This window comes from Myripristis murdjan, chromosome 13 (genome assembly GCF_902150065.1).
Source record: "Myripristis murdjan chromosome 13, fMyrMur1.1, whole genome shotgun sequence".
Classification (NCBI taxonomy): domain Eukaryota; kingdom Metazoa; phylum Chordata; class Actinopteri; order Holocentriformes; family Holocentridae; genus Myripristis; species Myripristis murdjan.
Genome location: NC_043992.1, coordinates 20,346,466 through 20,364,813, shown reverse-complemented (window position 1 = coordinate 20,364,813; position 18,348 = coordinate 20,346,466). Strand labels below are relative to the sequence as shown.

At 41.8% G+C, this 18,348-nt stretch overlaps 1 protein-coding gene across 2 annotated transcripts in view; it reads right to left on the bottom strand.

Annotated features, from left to right (window-relative positions):
- The window catches only part of kcnab1a (potassium voltage-gated channel subfamily A regulatory beta subunit 1a), a 145,583-nt gene that overhangs the window by 42,857 nt on the left and 84,378 nt on the right, over positions 1-18,348 (bottom strand). For both annotated transcript variants that reach the window (XM_030066905.1, XM_030066906.1), the window contains exon 2: positions 13,560-13,603. In XM_030066905.1, coding sequence (XP_029922765.1) covers positions 13,560-13,603 — 44 coding nt within the window. The remainder of the gene's footprint in view (positions 1-13,559; positions 13,604-18,348) is intronic.

Below are 18,348 nucleotides of genomic sequence, written 5' to 3'. Positions count from 1 at the left end.
TAATTGGACAAACTATATATAATATACATAACTCTAATTATAAGGATTATATTCAATATTTGGAGGAAAATCTTTTGCAGTCTATGACTGCCTGACGTTTGGAACCCATGGCCAGCATCACCAAATTCTGAGTTTCCTCCCTCGAGATGCTCTGCCAAGCCTTTCCTGCAGCTGCCTTCATCTGCTGCTTGTTTTTGGGTCTTTCTGCCCTCAGTTTGGTCTTCAGCAGGTGAAACGCAGCTCAGCTGGGTTGAGGTCCGCGGACTTACTTGGCCATTGAAGAATATTCCACTTCTCTGCTCTCAGTAACTTTTGGGTTGCTTTTGCAGTATGTTTTTCGGTCACTGTCCATCTGTCCAGCTGAGTTGCTGCCACTTGGCAACAACTCAGCTACCAAGTTACAGAGCGGGGTCACTGAGTGCTGAGGAGCACAATGTGTAAAAGTTGCCAACACACTGCTGAAACCTCCTCTGCCATTAACATGAATACAAAACCTGTGCACCGGGAGCTTCATGGCATGGGTTTCCATGGCCGAGCAGCCACATGCAAGCCTCACATCACAGAGCACAATGCCAAGTGTTTGATGGAGCAATATAAGGGACGACGCCACTTGAGTCTGGAGTGCTGGAAACGTGTTCTTCTCTATCTGGAGGTCTGATGGACGAGTCTGGGTTTGGTGAATGCCAGGAGAACGTTCTCTGCCTGTCTGCATTGTGCCAGCTGTAAAGTTTGGTGGAGGAGGGATAACGCTATGGGTTTGTTTTTCTGTGGTTAGCCTCGGCATTATAGTTCCAGTGAAGGGAAATCTTAATGCTTCTGCTCACCAAGACATTTTGGACAATTCTCTGCTTCCAACTTTGTGGGAACAGTTTGGGAAGGCCCTTTTCTGTTCCAGCATGACTGAGCCACAGTGCACAAAGCAGCTCCATAAAGGCATGGCTGGGTGAGTTTGGTGTGAAGAACTTGACTGGCCCACACAGAGCCCTGACCTCAACCCCATCCAACACCTTTGGGATGAACAGAGACTGCAAGCCAGGCCCTCTCGTCCAACATCAGTGTCTGACCTCACAAATGTTCCTCTGGATGAATGGGCAAAAATTCCCACAGACACACAATCTTGAAGAAAGCCTTCCCAGAAGAGTGGAAGCTGTTCTAGCTGCAAAGGGAGACCAACTCCATACTGCATTCTAATGGCTATGGATTTAGAACGGGATGTCAGAGAAGTTCCTGTAGGTTTAATGTGTAGGTGGCCCAATACTTTTGTCCATATAGTGTATGTGGTAAGGTGAACATTCTTGTTGTGCATACATGATGCACAGATGCACACACACAGAATCACACTCTGTCCTTCGCACCTATTTCCAGCTCTGCTGCCCGGCTAGTCCTCTGCACTGCCTCTCCAAGTTCTATTGATTTCTACATCAAAAACGTGCTCCTTTGTTCACTGGTATATCTGGATCTGTTTCTGTCTCGTCTACGCCCTCTGCTCCCACCTACATGTCCACTCTAAAATCATCAGCCGCGATCACTGCAGCCTGTCTCACAAAAGCAAATACGTTTTGAAACATCAACCTTGCAGCAATAACCGCAGCATGGAGTAGGACACATACTTGGATGCAACTGTAACATGACAAGTTTGGAGAAGGTCAGTTGTTGAGGGGATTTATCAAGGTGAGGGTTTTGAAGATTACTGAAAATGCATATCTGACTCAGTCTTAGGCTAGAGGATGGAAAGTGAAAGGAAGCAAAAGAGAGAAACGGAGGGACACACGACTACGTAGTCAGGATGCTGGCCCTCAGGATGCTGATCTAAACTTAAACTTTAAAGTAGGACTTTTAAAGGATGAGAAAAAAAGGAGGAAAGAAGAGAAAAGTCAAGAGGAAAGAAAAAGTTGAGGCACAGAATCTGCAGTGGTAGTTTGTCCAGAGTTTCACAATATAAGTACCACAGTGACAGTCACGTAGAGATCCACCCCCCCTGCTCCTGGTCTACCCTGCAGGACTGCAGAATTTTCTAAATAAGGCTGTTTTTTAATGCAACAACAGTGCTGCACCAGTGAAGCAAGCATTCAGAGAAAGACAGCAGCAATCTGCGCGGTTGGGACAAAAAGCAAGACGAGGACAAGAACAGATAATGACAAGAAGGCAGAAATGCTGATGGTTCAGATTATACTGTAGATGCTGATCAACAATTTCTGTATTCACATTGTTTGCGCTGTCAGCCAATTAAAACGGGTGTACAGTTGTAAACATACTCTCTGACACACACATGCACCTTTTTAAACCAGTTAGCACTGTTGAAACCACAGCGCATATTGATTGTGCAATAAAGCCAACACTAAATTTCCTGGCAGTCAATCTGTTAGCTGCATTTAAAGTCTGCTTCCAGTGATTTCATGACCTCATTCCTTTATAAATCTCTCCCTTAATAGGGTCAGGGATAATTTTCTACATTAAGGAAAATTTGAGTCAAAATGAATGTCACCTGTCCAACAGTTGTAACCATACTGCTTCCAAGTGATTTCAAATGAACTGGTTGTGTGACATTTTTCAGACTTAATGAGTTGATGAGGTCCACCCAAATATAGTTGAACTGTCACAGGAAGCCTTTTGAAAATGACTAAGGTCACGAAATAACTGGAGATGGCCTTTAATGAATAAAAAGGTGATTGTGAATTGTTTGTAGCAGCAGATTACCTGGACATTCAAAGAGACACATCATAAAGCATGTTCAAGTTCAGTAATCCATTCATTTATCAATTAATCCACTCTAAGCATGTCTGTGTTGCAATAATTCAGCCTCAGTCCACTCTAATTCAATTAATTCATGAGGCTTTGACATTATTGACAGATGGCCGTAAAAGTTTCAACACCGTATGAGACATTTTCATTTGCATGTGAATTGAGCTGATTAATAACGCCCCTGTGTGATTTTAAAATGAGATTTTTTTTGGTATGATTGAGATGGAATGAATTGAATTTGATTCAGTTCTCATACCAATGAACAGTGCACTGAATTTTAACAAGTGGTGTAGTTGTGAAAGGTCTCTCAATCTAGAGATCACTCAGGGACAAAAAAAAAAAAAAAAAAAAAAAATGGCTCCTGTTAGTTTATGCACCAGTGATTATGTTTCAAGCTTGGCGTGCACTCAAATGAATAGCTTTTGACTGGTGTGTATTTGAATAAAGGTACAGTTAGGTACCCTTTGTGATCAGAAGAATGAATGGTATTAATGGCTAAGAATCACATCATCAAGTCTTTTTTGCTTCCTGCTGCTTATACTGAACTTTTCATGATAAGCTGACTGGAAGTCTGCAATACTAAATAGCATAAAGTAATGATTTATAAATATCCAGGTCAAAGCTGCCTTAGGAGACAGGAGGAGAGGATGCATAAACAACCGGGGTCACACTTCAAACACCAGTCAACAACAAAAATTTCATCTCTGACATTTAACCCAATGGGAAGAAGGCACTCTCTCTCTAGCTCTCTCTCTCGCTCTCTCTCTCTCCCTCTGTGTGTGTGTGTGTGTGTGTGTGTGTGTATGTGTCAAAGCACTTGTGATCTTGCCTCAGCACAGAGCTAACCTCTGTACAACCTCCTTTAACCCAATAACAAGCAGTCCACAGCAGCAGCTGGGCTCTGGGAAAACCAACCTGATCTCACAGAAATCCGTGAAATGAGCACAACCTCTTAACAACGCATTGCGTGCTCCTGGCACATAACCTGTTATAATTATGTGTGGCCACCACAGAAACAGCGTCCACTGAAAGTCAATTAGGATCCGTGTCGTATGGCCACCACGCAAACGCTGTCCACTGAAAGTCAATTTCATGTGGGTGGTAGTTCATAGATCCCGGAAGTGCAAATTTAATCAAAATAAAATAATAAAATAAAAAATAAAAAATCGCCAGTTTTCTAGACTAGGCCTACCATATTGACCCGCATAAAAGACGACCCTGATTTTAAGATGACCCCTCTTTTTCAAGACCATTTTTGGAAAATAGGCTACTTTTTATATGGACAAAATCTTGTTTGAATAAAAAAGCCACCGGCCTGCATCAGGCGGGTCGGTCGCGACACCGGCTGGTACCGCGCCCACCCGGTCAGGTCTGCGGGATCTGACAGGTGAGCGGTCAGTGCCGCGGTCGGCCCGCCTGGTGCTATGGCCGGTAGGAGTAGTATCTAACATGGAAGGGCGCAAGCCAGTAATTTCGCCTAGGGCGGCACATAGGCAGAACCGCCACTGTATAGTTTATAATGTCATCATTTTCATATTTTTCTAGTCCACAAAAATCACATTTTAAGCCATTTTGAAATCAATGAACGAAATTTTATTTTAATCTGAAAAACACCGGCGTTACCAAGGCAACGCGCTTCATGCTACCTGGTGACTCCCGGCTTCTCGGCTTCAAAGACGTCACGCCGTGGGTGGTGGTTCATAGATCCCGGAAGTGCAAATTTAATCGGTATTCTGAAAAAAAGGTCTGATTATTAGCCATAACGTTGTAACCACCCAAGGCAGACTTACCACGAGCTATGAGGATGTGTAACGATGGCATGTGTCCACAAGTCCCGTATAATATCAACTTTATTTTAAGAAAACACGTTTTATTTGCGATATCATATCACGGAGAAGCACTACATTACCCATAATCCTAGTGTTTATCAGCGACGTGTCTGAATTGACAGCTTTCATCAATAAAGTCAATAAAATCTAATAAAGTGCATGAAAGTTGATAATGTGCTGATATGTTACGCCATTGAACACAACCCTTTCAGTCAGCGAAACAGAGCGGGTGGACAAACCGTGGAAACACGTCAAAAATAGCACTAAAGATTTATATAGTCTATATATATTTTTTTTTCATAACACATCTTTATTCGTGGTATAAATATAGGCTACATGTTACGGTTATGCTTTTGCTGTTGAAAAACTACGGTATGTATGGTTTTTAAACCTAAATTCACAATGTTTATCCTAACCCGGAAGAGGGGTACCAGAACTACAATTCGTGCAGAGTTGCAACACACAGAGCTGTCCTGCGCCATAGCTTTTGTAGTTCTAACATGATATGTCTATTATATGAAGTGGTGATCACTAATTTTGCAATCTTAATCAAAGTTTTTGGGTGTGGGAAGAACGCCTGAATGGTCAGATTTTAATTTTTTTTTTCTTAAGATAGTGAAATCATGTTTTTTCCATGTTTTGACACTAGTCGGTGGCGCCCCCTATTGGTTTGCCATCGGACATGATAGTAGAGGTCAAGAGCTTTCCAAAAATGTTGACCCCATGTCTCTACCATATTTTGTTGCTGCACTGTAAGCCTTTAAAAGTGTCTCAGGTGCAAGGTTCAAAGGGCACTTGTGGGGAGCAGGAACTGCCCACTGGTCTCACACTGAGATATGTTACTCCATAGGTCAAGACCTTTCAAACGATGTCTTCATTGTTGTTCTGTGACAAAGTTTGATTTTCATTGTGCTCCAAGTCAAGGCTGTCTCAGGTGTACATCTGCAGACCTCTTTTAGGGCCAAGCTTGATAAAATCAGTCAAACTTCTTTAAGGGGGTATGTAATGGCCAAATTTATTTAGAATATTGATGTTAGTCATATACACAGTCATACTTTTCAATTTGGACCATTTCAAAGCTTTTTTTCCCCATAAAATACTCAATGTTTCATATTTCAGATTTTCCCATTAACTTAATATGGCCACCTGAGACACTTTTAAAGGCTTACAGTGCAGCAACAAAAAATGGCACAGACATGGGGTCAACATTTTTGGAAAGCTCTTGACCTCTACTATCATGTCCGATGGCAAACCAATAGGGGGCGCCACCGACTAGTGTCAAAACATGGAAAAAACATGATTTCACTATCTTAAGAAAAAAAAAATTAAAATCTGACCATTCAGGCGTTCTTCCCACACCCAAAAACTTTGATTAAGATTGCAAAATTAGTGATCACCACTTCATATAATAGACATAACATGTTAGAACTACAAAAGCTATGGCGCAGGACTGCTCTGTGTGTTGCAACTCTGCACGAATTGTAGTTCTGGTACCCCTCTTCCGGGTTAGGATAAACATTGTGAATTTAGGTTTAAAAACCATACATACCGTAGTTTTTCAACAGCAAAAGCATAACCGTAACATGTAGCCTATATTTATACCACGAATAAAGATGTGTTATGAAAAAAATATATATATAGACTATATAAATCTTTAGTGCTATTTTTGACGTGTTTCCACGGTTTGTCCACCCGCTCTGTTTCGCTGACTGAAAGGGTTGTGTTCAATGGCGTAACATATCAGCACATTATCAACTTTCATGCACTTTATTAGATTTTATTGACTTTATTGATGAAAGCTGTCAATTCAGACACGTCGCTGATAAACACTAGGATTATGGGTAATGTAGTGCTTCTCCGTGATATGATATCGCAAATAAAACGTGTTTTCTTAAAATAAAGTTGATATTATACGGGACTTGTGGACACATGCCATCGTTACACATCCTCATAGCTCGTGGTAAGTCTGCCTTGGGTGGTTACAACGTTATGGCTAATAATCAGACCTTTTTTTCAGAATACCGATTAAATTTGCACTTCCGGGATCTATGAACCACCACCCACGGCGTGACGTCTTTGAAGCCGAGAAGCCGGGAGTCACCAGGTAGCATGAAGCGCGTTGCCTTGGTAACGCCGGTGTTTTTCAGATTAAAATAAAATTTCGTTCATTGATTTCAAAATGGCTTAAAATGTGATTTTTGTGGACTAGAAAAATATGAAAATGATGACATTATAAACTATACAGTGGCGGTTCTGCCTATGTGCCGCCCTAGGCGAAATTACTGGCTTGCGCCCTTCCATGTTAGATACTACTCCTACCGGCCATGGCACCAGGCGGGCCGACCGCGGCACTGACCGCTCACCTGTCAGATCCCGCAGACCTGACCGGGTGGGTGCCGGTGCCGCGGCCGACCCGCCTGATGCAGGTCGGTGGCTTTTTTATTCAAACAAGATTTTGTCCATATAAAAAGTAGCCTATTTTCCAAAAAATGGTCTTGAAAAAGAGGGGTCATCTTAAAATCAGGGTCGTCTTTTATGCGGGTCAATATGGTAGGCCTAGTCTAGAAAACTGGCGATTTTTTATTTTTTATTTTATTATTTTATTTTGATTAAATTTGCACTTCCGGGATCTATGAACTACCACCCACATGAAATTGACTTTCAGTGGACAGCGTTTGCGTGGTGGCCATACGACACGGATCCTAACTGACTTTCAGTGGACGCTGTTTCTGTGGTGGCCACACATAATTATAACAGGTTATGTGCCAGGAGCACGCAATGCGTTGTTAAGAGGTTGTGCTCATTTCACGGATTTCTGTGAGATCAGGTTGGGGAAAACAATTACACAGAGCGAGAAGGATGGAGGAAGCTGGAACGAAAGAGGGGTGAGGAAGAGAGAGGTGAGAGAGCGGCACAGTGGGAGAAAATGTGGGTTAAAGATGAAGAGGAAAGAAAAGGATTTTTTTTTCTATTACTGATCTTCCATTCATTCAGAGGTGAGGGAGACTGAGACATAGGGAGAATGAAGACAGAGGGAAGGAGAGGATGTGCAGGAGGAGGGTGGGGGATGACCTGGGAAAAGAGGGAGAGAGAGAGGGAGAGAGAGAGAGAGAGAGAAAGAGAGAGAGAGAGAGAGAAATGGTGATAGAGGGTGTGAGCGCAGAAATGACAAGACAAGAGTCATACTGTACAGATCGTCTGACCTCTCATTGCTTTTGATTGCTCTCTTTCTTGTCCTCCTCATTTTTCCTGCTTTCATTGTTCCACCCCTCCATCACTCCCTCCCTCCCTCCCTCTCTGTGGTCCTGGGACAGGCATGGCATCTGTGGAGTGCTATATTATTTGCATGTGCGGCCTGTCTCTTGCATTAACGCACTACGAGTAAATTCAACACAAAGAGTAAATAACTGTAAACAAATTTCTCAGAAACCTTTATTAATGTCATAGTCATTCTCTCAACGATTCTACACGTATACAGTAGAAAAGAACAGACATGTTTAAAGACCAAATTTAACTTTAGATGGTCAAGTCATACAAAACTCTTTGTGCATATAGACATACAGTATCTGTACAAATGGATTTTCATTCAAGAGGCCGGTTTCAGGTACCTAGCCTAGCTAAAGGGCATTTCGCCAGTGTTGATGTTCACCCCTTTTTTGTCCCTTTTAGGACAAAAAGACATGTAGCAGGGTGCGAGTTGCAGTGTTTCAGGCTGTGTCCATATTCTGTGTGCAAGTCCCTACAGGCAAACTTAAGCCTTGTGCCCCTCTTCTTCTGATACCTTCTCCTGCCCACAATTGGTTCTGATGTCACATGGCTGGGTGGTTTGCCGGCGAGGCCAGGGGGCACAGTTCAATTTTAATTTTGGCTTGTACGCTACTTCCAGTGCTGATGGGAGCAACATATCACCAGCGCTGTAAATGGAAAACGTAGAGTGCCAGGAAAGGGATTTGTGAGACCAACACTTTTTGCATCACTTGCATACCTTAAGTGGTTCAGATTTACACCACTGAAATTACTGCAGGTTGTGAGTAGGCTATGGGATACAGAAACCTAATCTCTACACATCTGTAAATGCAGAAAGGGCAATCACTCTATCAGTGCACAATAGTGCATAACAAGTATAATACAACGTGTCCTCCCCTTGTTTAAAATATCAGGATGCACCCACCGCTGCTCCTAGATGTAACTGAAATCATCTATTAACCTTAAAAGATGTTACATTACTGGAAAGGCTAAACAGCATTTGCAAATTAAGCTTAAGCACAAATTATCTTAAAGCTTAAATCAAGCACACAGGGTTCACATATTTAATTGTTAACCCTGATTAGAAGTTTGCTCCATTTAAGATGCTTGTGCAAAGAGGACAACCAAATATGGTAATATTAACCGTGATAACTATAAAAATAAATTGGGGGAAACCACTGTAATATGCAAAACACATTTTTATTACAGACTTAAAATAGCCTGTGCACCTTTGACAGTGTTTATGGGCTTGCACCAAAAACACAATGGCTTAAACATACATGCAGCGTATAAACGATGTGAAATGTGCATATTTTAATGCTACAATATAAAGTGTATCTCACATTATGGTGGTTTTCCTCCCATTTGTTTTTATACGGATAGGGAGCAGTTCTCTGCTGGCTAAACAGACAGAGACATGTATATTTTAAAACAACCTTTGGTGTAGAGCTGCAGTGTTGCAATAATTCAGCAAGCATGTATTAAAGATGCAGTCTAGACCTTTTCTCACTAAATTCTGGGTATAGGCATGTATGTTTTTGATACATTTCATATGACTTTAAATGAAGTGTGGTAAACAAACATTACTCAAAACATTGGACTGTTTTACTCAGTGTTTCTAAATGTAAAAGCCAAACTTTTACAGCCTGAAAATTTGTGTAAATCTTGGCAATAATGACTGCTTACTGCGTACTGCTTTGTAACAAATGTGAAAAACGGCTGAGGGAATTTTGCACAGCAAGAAACATTAAAATAATGTGGAAAAAATGCCTTCAATCCATTAAACCATTATGGAAATGAGGCAGATGTAGGGAGCCACTGTTTCTCGCGGGGCATCATTTTGTAGTTTCAGATTGGTTATTTAGGAAATGTGACTTCTGCGACAGCTACATCTCCTCTTGGCTGCGGTTCAGATAACCACAAAGAGTGTGAATCAGGATTAGACATGACTGTGCCGAGCATACGTTTCAGTTGTTTTTCCTACATCTACTGCAGTGTGTGTGTGTGTGTGTGCGTCTGTGTCTGTGTGTATTAGTGGATAACATGACCACCTAGTGGAAAATTATTGTAGATACGTCAGCCAAAGTGATCACAGTTGTCACATCAGACAGGCTCCTTGGCAGAACATGCATTCAGTCAACCAGCCAACTGCACACATACACATGTACCCACACTCACACACACCGTCCTTGTTCATGTTGGCACCATTCCTTCAAGTGAAACACCATTTATCATCTTTGCCTTTGCCTCCCTGGCTGGTGTCATGTCTGCCCTGGGCACACTATGTGCCAGGCAGCTGGCATTAGACTGACCTCGTCTTCACCAGGCAGCTCGACCAGTCAGTCGGGCTCCTCAGTCTACCATGAGCCACCTGGGGCAGGGGCACTCAGACACTACACTCTCAAAAACCAAAGACTCTGCTTTGCACCAAAAGGTTGTCTCATTGAAGTTAACCTTTGCTGACCCTAGATTAAACCCTTTTTTAGTTTAACACAGAATACAGTGTAAGGCAAAACAGAAATACAGCCAAAATGATAAGAGAAAACAAAACAAAGAAAAAAAAATCTGTTAACTGTTAACTCTCCAAATTTTACCAGACTAATATCAGACTAGCAGATGCATGACTTCAACGTCTATTTCTTAAAAATTCTAGTATTAATCCTTCTACTCTGACCAACCACAGGCCCATCTTGAAATGTCCCCTCATCTTAAAAGTGCTGGAAAAGGTTGTATCAGTGGGAGAACAGTGAAATTGTCATCATCGATATGCTGCTTTTGATGCCATAGCCTATTGCGCCCTTACTGATAAACTGAGGCAGTGAGTTGGTATTTCATAGATCATTCTCGACTTGTTCTGTTTGTAAGTCTGCTCATAAATTCCTTTCCCTTCATTGTCTATTGATGGTTATTTGGCTTCATAGTCCTCAGTCACGTGGTGTGCCACAAAGCTCCATACTTGGACCAATCCTATTTTCTTCCACTGGGCAGCCTAATAAGGTGAATAATATCTCATTCCATTGTTATGCCAGTGATACCCAGTTTCACTCCTCACTCAAGCTAAGTGAATCACTTATTTGTCGGGTACACATTAATAACTTGGTAAACCAAACCCAGCACGTAAAATGTATTATAAATTATGTGAGCAGAGCTATAGCCTATGGTTTTAAGCCAGCGGAACGAAAATCTTTGATCATGTCCACAACATCAAGTATACTGTCGACCTCAAACTGCAAGGATGTGTCCTTACGCTGACTTTGTTGTCTCTAAGACAATGTAGGAAGAACTTTTCACAAGGTCACAAGTATTGACTTGGCATTTTTGGATTTGATATTTAGCCAGCAATCTTAACTTTGGCATAGCCACCATAAGGTAACAAAATAGGCTTGGGCCAAGATTCAATTGATTAATGGATGTGAATGGCTGAGAGTGTAGGTATATATTGAACTGGCTAGGAGCCAAGGGAGACCCAGTATTACTCATTACTGATAGTGGCCACAGTTAAGATAAGAGATCTCCACAGTGTCAATTGAAAATATTTAGATAAATGCATCTTGATTTTTACTGTTTGTGCACACAAATAGCTTGGCCTACTCTTACCCTTGGCCCATCTCTGCCCATTACCATCATTCCCTTCCGAGTTGACCTTGTTTAACCTCTAAAGCAAGCCTCTCCATCTTTCTTAGTGCACATGAGGACATCGTGAATGTTACCAGTGATGTACTGGGGTACAATGCTCTAAGCGCTCTCTCTGTCTCTGTGCGTGTGTTTGCGGTGCTTTTATTTTCATTTTTGCCTTATGCAACACTGTATTCGCTCTTGTGTATAGTGAGGTGGACAAGAAAATGAGAGCAAGCGCAAGTGAATATACACACACACACACACACACACACACACCACAAACACTCCTATGTTGTTTGAGAGCTTTTCATGGAGGCAGAGAGAGGGATGCTTTTGGCAACTGGAATGCTAGAGTGTGTGTTTGTGTGTTTGTGTGTTTGTGTGTGTGTGTGTGTGTGTGTGTGTGTGTGTGTGTGTGTGTGTGTGTGTGTTTGTGTGTGTGTGTGTGTGTGTGAGAGAGAGAGAGAGAGAGAGAGAGAGAGAGAGAATCGTCTTCTTCCAGTTCTCATGCTAAGTGGGTTTGACCTTGCTATGAGAAGTGGAAAATTTTTACCAACCACCCACATCAGTGAATACAGCACATCAGTGCCGTAGTCACCTGCAAATGCAGACAACTCACCTATTGCTTACTCATCTAAAAGAACATTTTAAATCGAGAGGACAGTGTAAGACACATGTCAGACTGTTACCTATAATGTTTTTTCTGCGTTTTCTCTCTATGCTTTTACATACATGCCACACAGGAGGCTGGAGCTTATCCCAGCATGCACTGGGAGCAAGGCAAGAAAACTGTGACTACGTTGCCTCTCTGTCACAGGGCTAAGGTCAGGTGTGCAGCATATTATATCACAGCTAATTCAGGCATCCCAGATGGTCCCAGACAAATTATCAAGATGGGAATAAAAACAGCGCGTCTTTGCTCACATCGCACAAGAAGGTCAGCACGTCATGTTCTGACCTCCCGATGATGTCTGGATAATTTTCCAGCATGTCGGAAATTTTTGTCAGTACTCTTGTAGTGTGAGAGGGTACAATGAGCTTATTTGTCACATGCGGCAATTAGATTACAGCAGGACAGGCTATGTTATCACCCTGTTCATTGCATAGTAGAGGGACGAGCAGGCAAATACACAGGGCATGATGTAACTTTTAATATGGCAACTTTTTTACCTCCAACTGATTGTTATTCTGATCATCCCTAGTTGCTTCTTCTTTCCATCTGCATGTATGAATGTGCAAAAAAAAAAAAAAATGCGGCCACTTCATGCATTATTGGGTTGTGGTCTGTATGCGCTGTTTCGATGTAGGACACTGTAGGATTCAGTGCCTCTGTAGATCGGCAAATGTGAGATGTACTGCAATATGTGGTCATGTAATGTGCTCTTGGCCTAACTCACAAACACACTGACATACATTTACACCGATGGGCAATCATCAATTAACATGACCTGGTTGTCTTCGGACTGTGGGAGGAAAACAGAGAAAACATGGGAAGAACATGCAAACTCCAGAAAGGACCAGGGCCTCAAACACAGGATAAGGCCACAGTGCTAACCACTGAGTCATTCATGCTACTCATCCATTTAAAAGACAAAGAGGAAAGCGAGTTCCCATAAACCATAGAAATACGTGTGTGTGTGTATGTGTATATGTATGCACGCATGCGTTTGTGTGTGTGTGTGTGTGTGTGTGTGTGTGTGTCTGAGTGTAGCTATAGCGTGGAAGTTTTCAGTTTGAAAAGTAATACTTGGTTTGTGAAATAAAGTAGTGGAGCAGTTCAGTTGATTTAATGATGGGTGTGCATACTCTTTTTCAGGAGAATATTCAAAGACACCAAGCCTCTGGTTCAGAAAAGTAATGTTATCTTAGTTTTTCAAACCCATTTACCATTGCCCCATTGACTGCTGCTGTAGCTGAGCAACAACATAGGGAAGCGACATTTCGTCTCTACATTTGACAATGAGGCCAGAAAATCTGTATAGGACCTTGGTTCCAAAAAAGCAAACTTGTCTTTTAACTATCACTGGCACACAGCTATTATAGAATATAACAGTCGCTGTGTGTTCACTGATGGAGAAGTCTGCTGTGGTTGCTGAGGTACAGTGTAGAGTCGAGTCTACTCACCCAATCCCAAACAAGATACTCTAAGTCCTGATTTTCCAAGGTTCCTGCAAAGACAAAGAAAAGGATTCAAATCAGTCACACAATTACACTCTTGCCAAGCTGGAATGAAAACGGACTCAGTAAACCCCTCCACATCTTACTAGACTCTCCCAATACACACACGCACACACACCTAAATCCACAGAACGAAGGAGGCAAATAGAGTTTGACACAATGACTCAGCCACCACATTAGATGAAGCAGACTGACAGCTAGCCAGCATGACATTGAGGGCCAAGTCAAGTGAATAACAAGCAGGTCTTTTATTTTTACAAGGGGTGGATCTGGCCTTGCTTCAGATAATAACTTGACAGCTTGACAGCGCTTCTGTCTCCCTGATTTCTCCGCTACGGGAAACTGAATTTCACTTTCGTGGCGCGCAGAGTAGGCACTGTAACACTGTCAACTCCCCCACCATGCCTAAACAGGTGTGCATGTGTGTCGAATTGAGAGAAAATGACACTGAGGAATTAAATGGTCCGCTGCTCCTTTACGTTTTGTTCCAGTAAATTGAGAAGGGAAAAAGTGCAACATATCACTGATAAAAAGAAAAGGGGGTAGGGGTGGGGTGAAGCTAAACATCGACAGACTGACAAGACATAATGAGAAAATCTGTATACATGTGGCAGCAAGGACTGATGGTGCAAAACAGTGAAAAAGAGAAGCAAATAAAGTTAAACTTGCTCGCATAGAGATGATTCTTCAGGAGGGAGTTGAATTTGGTGTGTGTCTGTATGTGTGTGTTCCCCTGTACTAGATATTCAAGCCTGCTTACTGGCTTGCTAATGGCCTCATTAGCAGTGTCATTAGCGCCACACACGCTCTGCTAAAAATGGGAATTTTGCTCATTTGCGTATGTGTATGCACATTCATATTTTTGCTTTCCTGCCTTTTGTCTTCTTGCCTACCCTGATGCATTTGTTTACCTCGGTGCCTTTCTGTGTGCTCCCTTGTCAGCCTGTATACAGCTTCCTTTATAAGGTTTCCACTTTCATGCAGCAGTGATCAGCACAAGTTACAAGTTTTGCACTTTTCTGCAACATCAGCAAAATAATGGAACTAAAAGCAGCAAAAGCATAGTCCTCTGAATGTAAATAAAATGGTTTAAGATGATCTGTTTGGGATACTATTTCCAACTGTAGGGGAGACTGGGGTAAGATGAGCCATTTTTCATATTTAGGATCACTACATCAAGGCAATCATAGTTTTGTCGCTAACTAATATATCTGCATATATTTCAGGATGTTGTGCATCTCTTCAAACAAACACAATGAGTGTAAACATAACTGTTTCCATAATATAGCATGTCCAAAAAAAGTGGTCTCGTGGCACAACTTACCCCGTGTATGGGGTAAGTTGAGCATAGGAGTGGGGTAAGTTGAGCCGTATCCCTACTCACCCCCCACCCTCCTCCCCACCTCCATCCCACCCCTCCCTCACCTTCTTCCTCCCTAAATAACAGTCACTTCTTCACATTCATGTGTATTTTTATGTATTAAACACAATTCAACAGGTACAATAAACAGCTGTTTTAACAGGCCTTAAAGTGCGCTTGGGAAGAGAACATTAACAGCTGTGTTTTTGGAAAGAAAACACTAGAACACTAGTTTCTTGGTGTCCTTGCTGACAGTAAGGTCAGTTATGAACATATGAATGTAATACATTTGGTGGCAACAGCCACCACTGGCCACCACATAGCTCCGCCCCTGGCTTTCATTCAATATTCCACCTATCAAGGTTGCAGGAGAATACAAATTGCTTGGACCTCCTTGCTGTACGACCAACTCTGTGAGGTTTGGGGAGTTTTAGAGATTTAATATTTAACCCTCGTAAAGGCTGGTGGCTCAACTTACCCCTGGCCAAATTCCTCAACTTACCCCAGAGCTGCCATTTTGACTTTTTTAGTCCCCACAGCTAAAATGGTGCACTTTTATGCTAGGTTTATGACCTCATGTTGTAGCTCATAGATACCACAATTGATGTATAAAACAAATTTAAAATGATCTATTTTGGTCTTAACGCAATTCTTATAAAACTGATGATAGACTAAATTCACTTTCAAGAGTAAAAAATGTTTTTTTGGAAATAAATGTCTAACCATTTTACCCATGTGGTTCTTACCTTCACAGACTCCATGAAATGATACCTTCCTCCTAAATTTGGTCACATGATCAATATTTTTTACCATTTCCTAGCAACAGGGGGTCGCTCAACTTACCCTTTGGCTCAACTTACCCCAGTCTCCCCTACCTTAATATTTGATTTCACTGGCTTAGAGTGTGAGATGAGTAGTGTTTGCCATGTAGAATGACTTAAGGTTCATTTATGCTGCCTTTACAACCAAAAATAAATGTCCGTTTCAAATGATAAATCCACTAGAGGGCAGCTCAGAGTCAAAAGTTTCAGACAACAACAGACATAGCGATAGTGGGGGAGGTCATAATAATGTACCTGCTACAAAGACGCAAAAGCGGAGGCAGCATTATAGATGGTCTGTGAGGCTATCAAAGACATGGCGTCAGAAGGACAGAAAATTATTTTCACTTATATTATCATTTTTTTAAAAAATTTCTTCTTTGTGTCTCACTCAAGTCGCACTTGAACTATTGGCTAGACTGCTCCTCAAGGATGCCCGAGGCTCCCCGAACCACAGATTGAGAACCACTGGCTCGCACTCTGTGTCAGTTCAGTTGAACTCCCTGTGATTGACAGCCCATTTGAAAATGTTGAATTGTGCTGGTGCAATATGGTATTCATGCATTCATTCATGTGGAAACATCTAATACAGTGAATGTTTAAATTACATTAAATTTGGTTTCTGTGGAGATTTTTGTCACATGTTGTGTGTATATAGCAGTTTCCAGAGGCGCTCATGGCAACACAACACTCAGTTCGCTTTACAGTGAATTTGCCTGAACATGAATGACCTTTTTTTTTTTTTTTGACCTGTTGCATAACATAAGTGAGTGTGACTGTATTCTATGTTTGTGTGAGAGAGAGAAAGAGAAAAGGAGAGACAGACATTTTTAACTTCTGTGACAGAAGAGGATAGAGTCTTAAAGAAAAGCATCACAAATTTCCCAAGTGGACACTTTCTCTGCCTAGTCTTGGCGAGGCCAGGTGTACCCTGCTTTAGACAATGGCAGATTTAACTCAGTTTGCATGCTGGTGAGCTAGTCAACTTAATGTACAGAGAAACAATAGGGCAATGACTGTTGGCAGGAAGCAAAATGGGTGCAGAGTGTTACTATGGCAAAGGCCTAATTTAACTTTCAGTTTCCAGTGATTGTCCTCTCTGTCTGTTCCAGTGGTGGAGTTAGACCGGCAGACCCCTGTCGTGTCCAATCAGCTTTGAGAGCTACCGATTTTCCTGTCATGTTGGCTTCCAGCGAGAGTGTCCATTGAACTGACGGCTGACTGATGCCACAGGACACACACACACACAGCTACACACAGCTAAACACACACACACACACACACACACACGCACACCCACACTTTCAACTAGATTTCAGAGTTTAGAGCAGGTGCAAAGCTCAAAGCGCTGCTCCAGTTCATCCGCTTATAGGGCAGTAGAAGTGGCACACTCTGCCTCGAGGAGGAGAGTTTTACAATCTGTTGTGTCGGCACTTTCCTACTTCCTCGGGAACCTTATTTTTAAAATAATGTTTAAAAAAATTGATCCTAAAAAGCCATGTCATCGTTTTATTTGAGCACTCATGCTAGATTTGTTTAACTTTGTGAATTGAGCTCCAAAAAAAAAAAAAAGAGAGAGATAGAGAAAACTCTTAGGTGTAGGCCACTCATTGAAAAAAAGGCAAAGCCATAATACAGGAAATTAAATGTTTTAAAGTTTTAAATGCAGAGAACCTAAGACCATTTTTGTGTCTCCAGCTTCCTAAGGGGCTGAAAGACTCTCCCACACAAACCTCTAACAAACTCCAACACCCCCAACATTTTAAACTTGCCAGCTGTCTTCAGAATAAAAAAATTCCAACATGTCAGACTATCTCATTAGTCTGGACGATCTTTATTTTGATAAGTTTTGACACTTTGACTGGTACATGTATTCTGAGGTGGTTTACTGTCTGTCTGTCTTTCTGTTTCTTTCTGTCTCTCTGAAGTGAAGTATGTTTTCCTGGAGAAACAGAGTTTCCTTTTAAGTCTGGACTGAATTTGTCTCTGTGTTACTGAACTTTAATGGCGAGATTCCACATCAGAATGGCCTGTTACTTTTGAAGTTCTGCTTTCTGCCTAGTGTGAAGTTTGAAAAGGCTGACCCATTCCCAGGTTCACTTTCTGCAAAAACAAATGTTGCACCCATGAGCTGTTTATCGTGTCACAGCGTATTCACACAAGTCCAAGTTCGTGTGCATAAGGGCAGCAGCCTAGAGCCTAAACTGTAATTGAACAGCAGAAGTCACATTGGGCATGTACATCCTCATTCAACACTCAGCATTTTGGTAACTCAGCTGTACAGGTTATTTAATTTTAATAATAATAATGATAAATTTGTTGCTACTTGTTGTTACTGTCAGGTGATTTCAGCACCATGGACAGCACCAGCACACTCCACTGTGGGAATGGGAGATGTGGTTGAAGGTTACAAATACTGTATGTCTGGATGGAGTACCTCAGAGAGAGTTTGATTTGATTATCCATGGGCAGACTGACCTCTACCATGTGTTAGTGCTCTTCTAACTCTTCAAAAGTAAATGTAACTTGTAAATAAATCCTTGAAAAGCAAAGA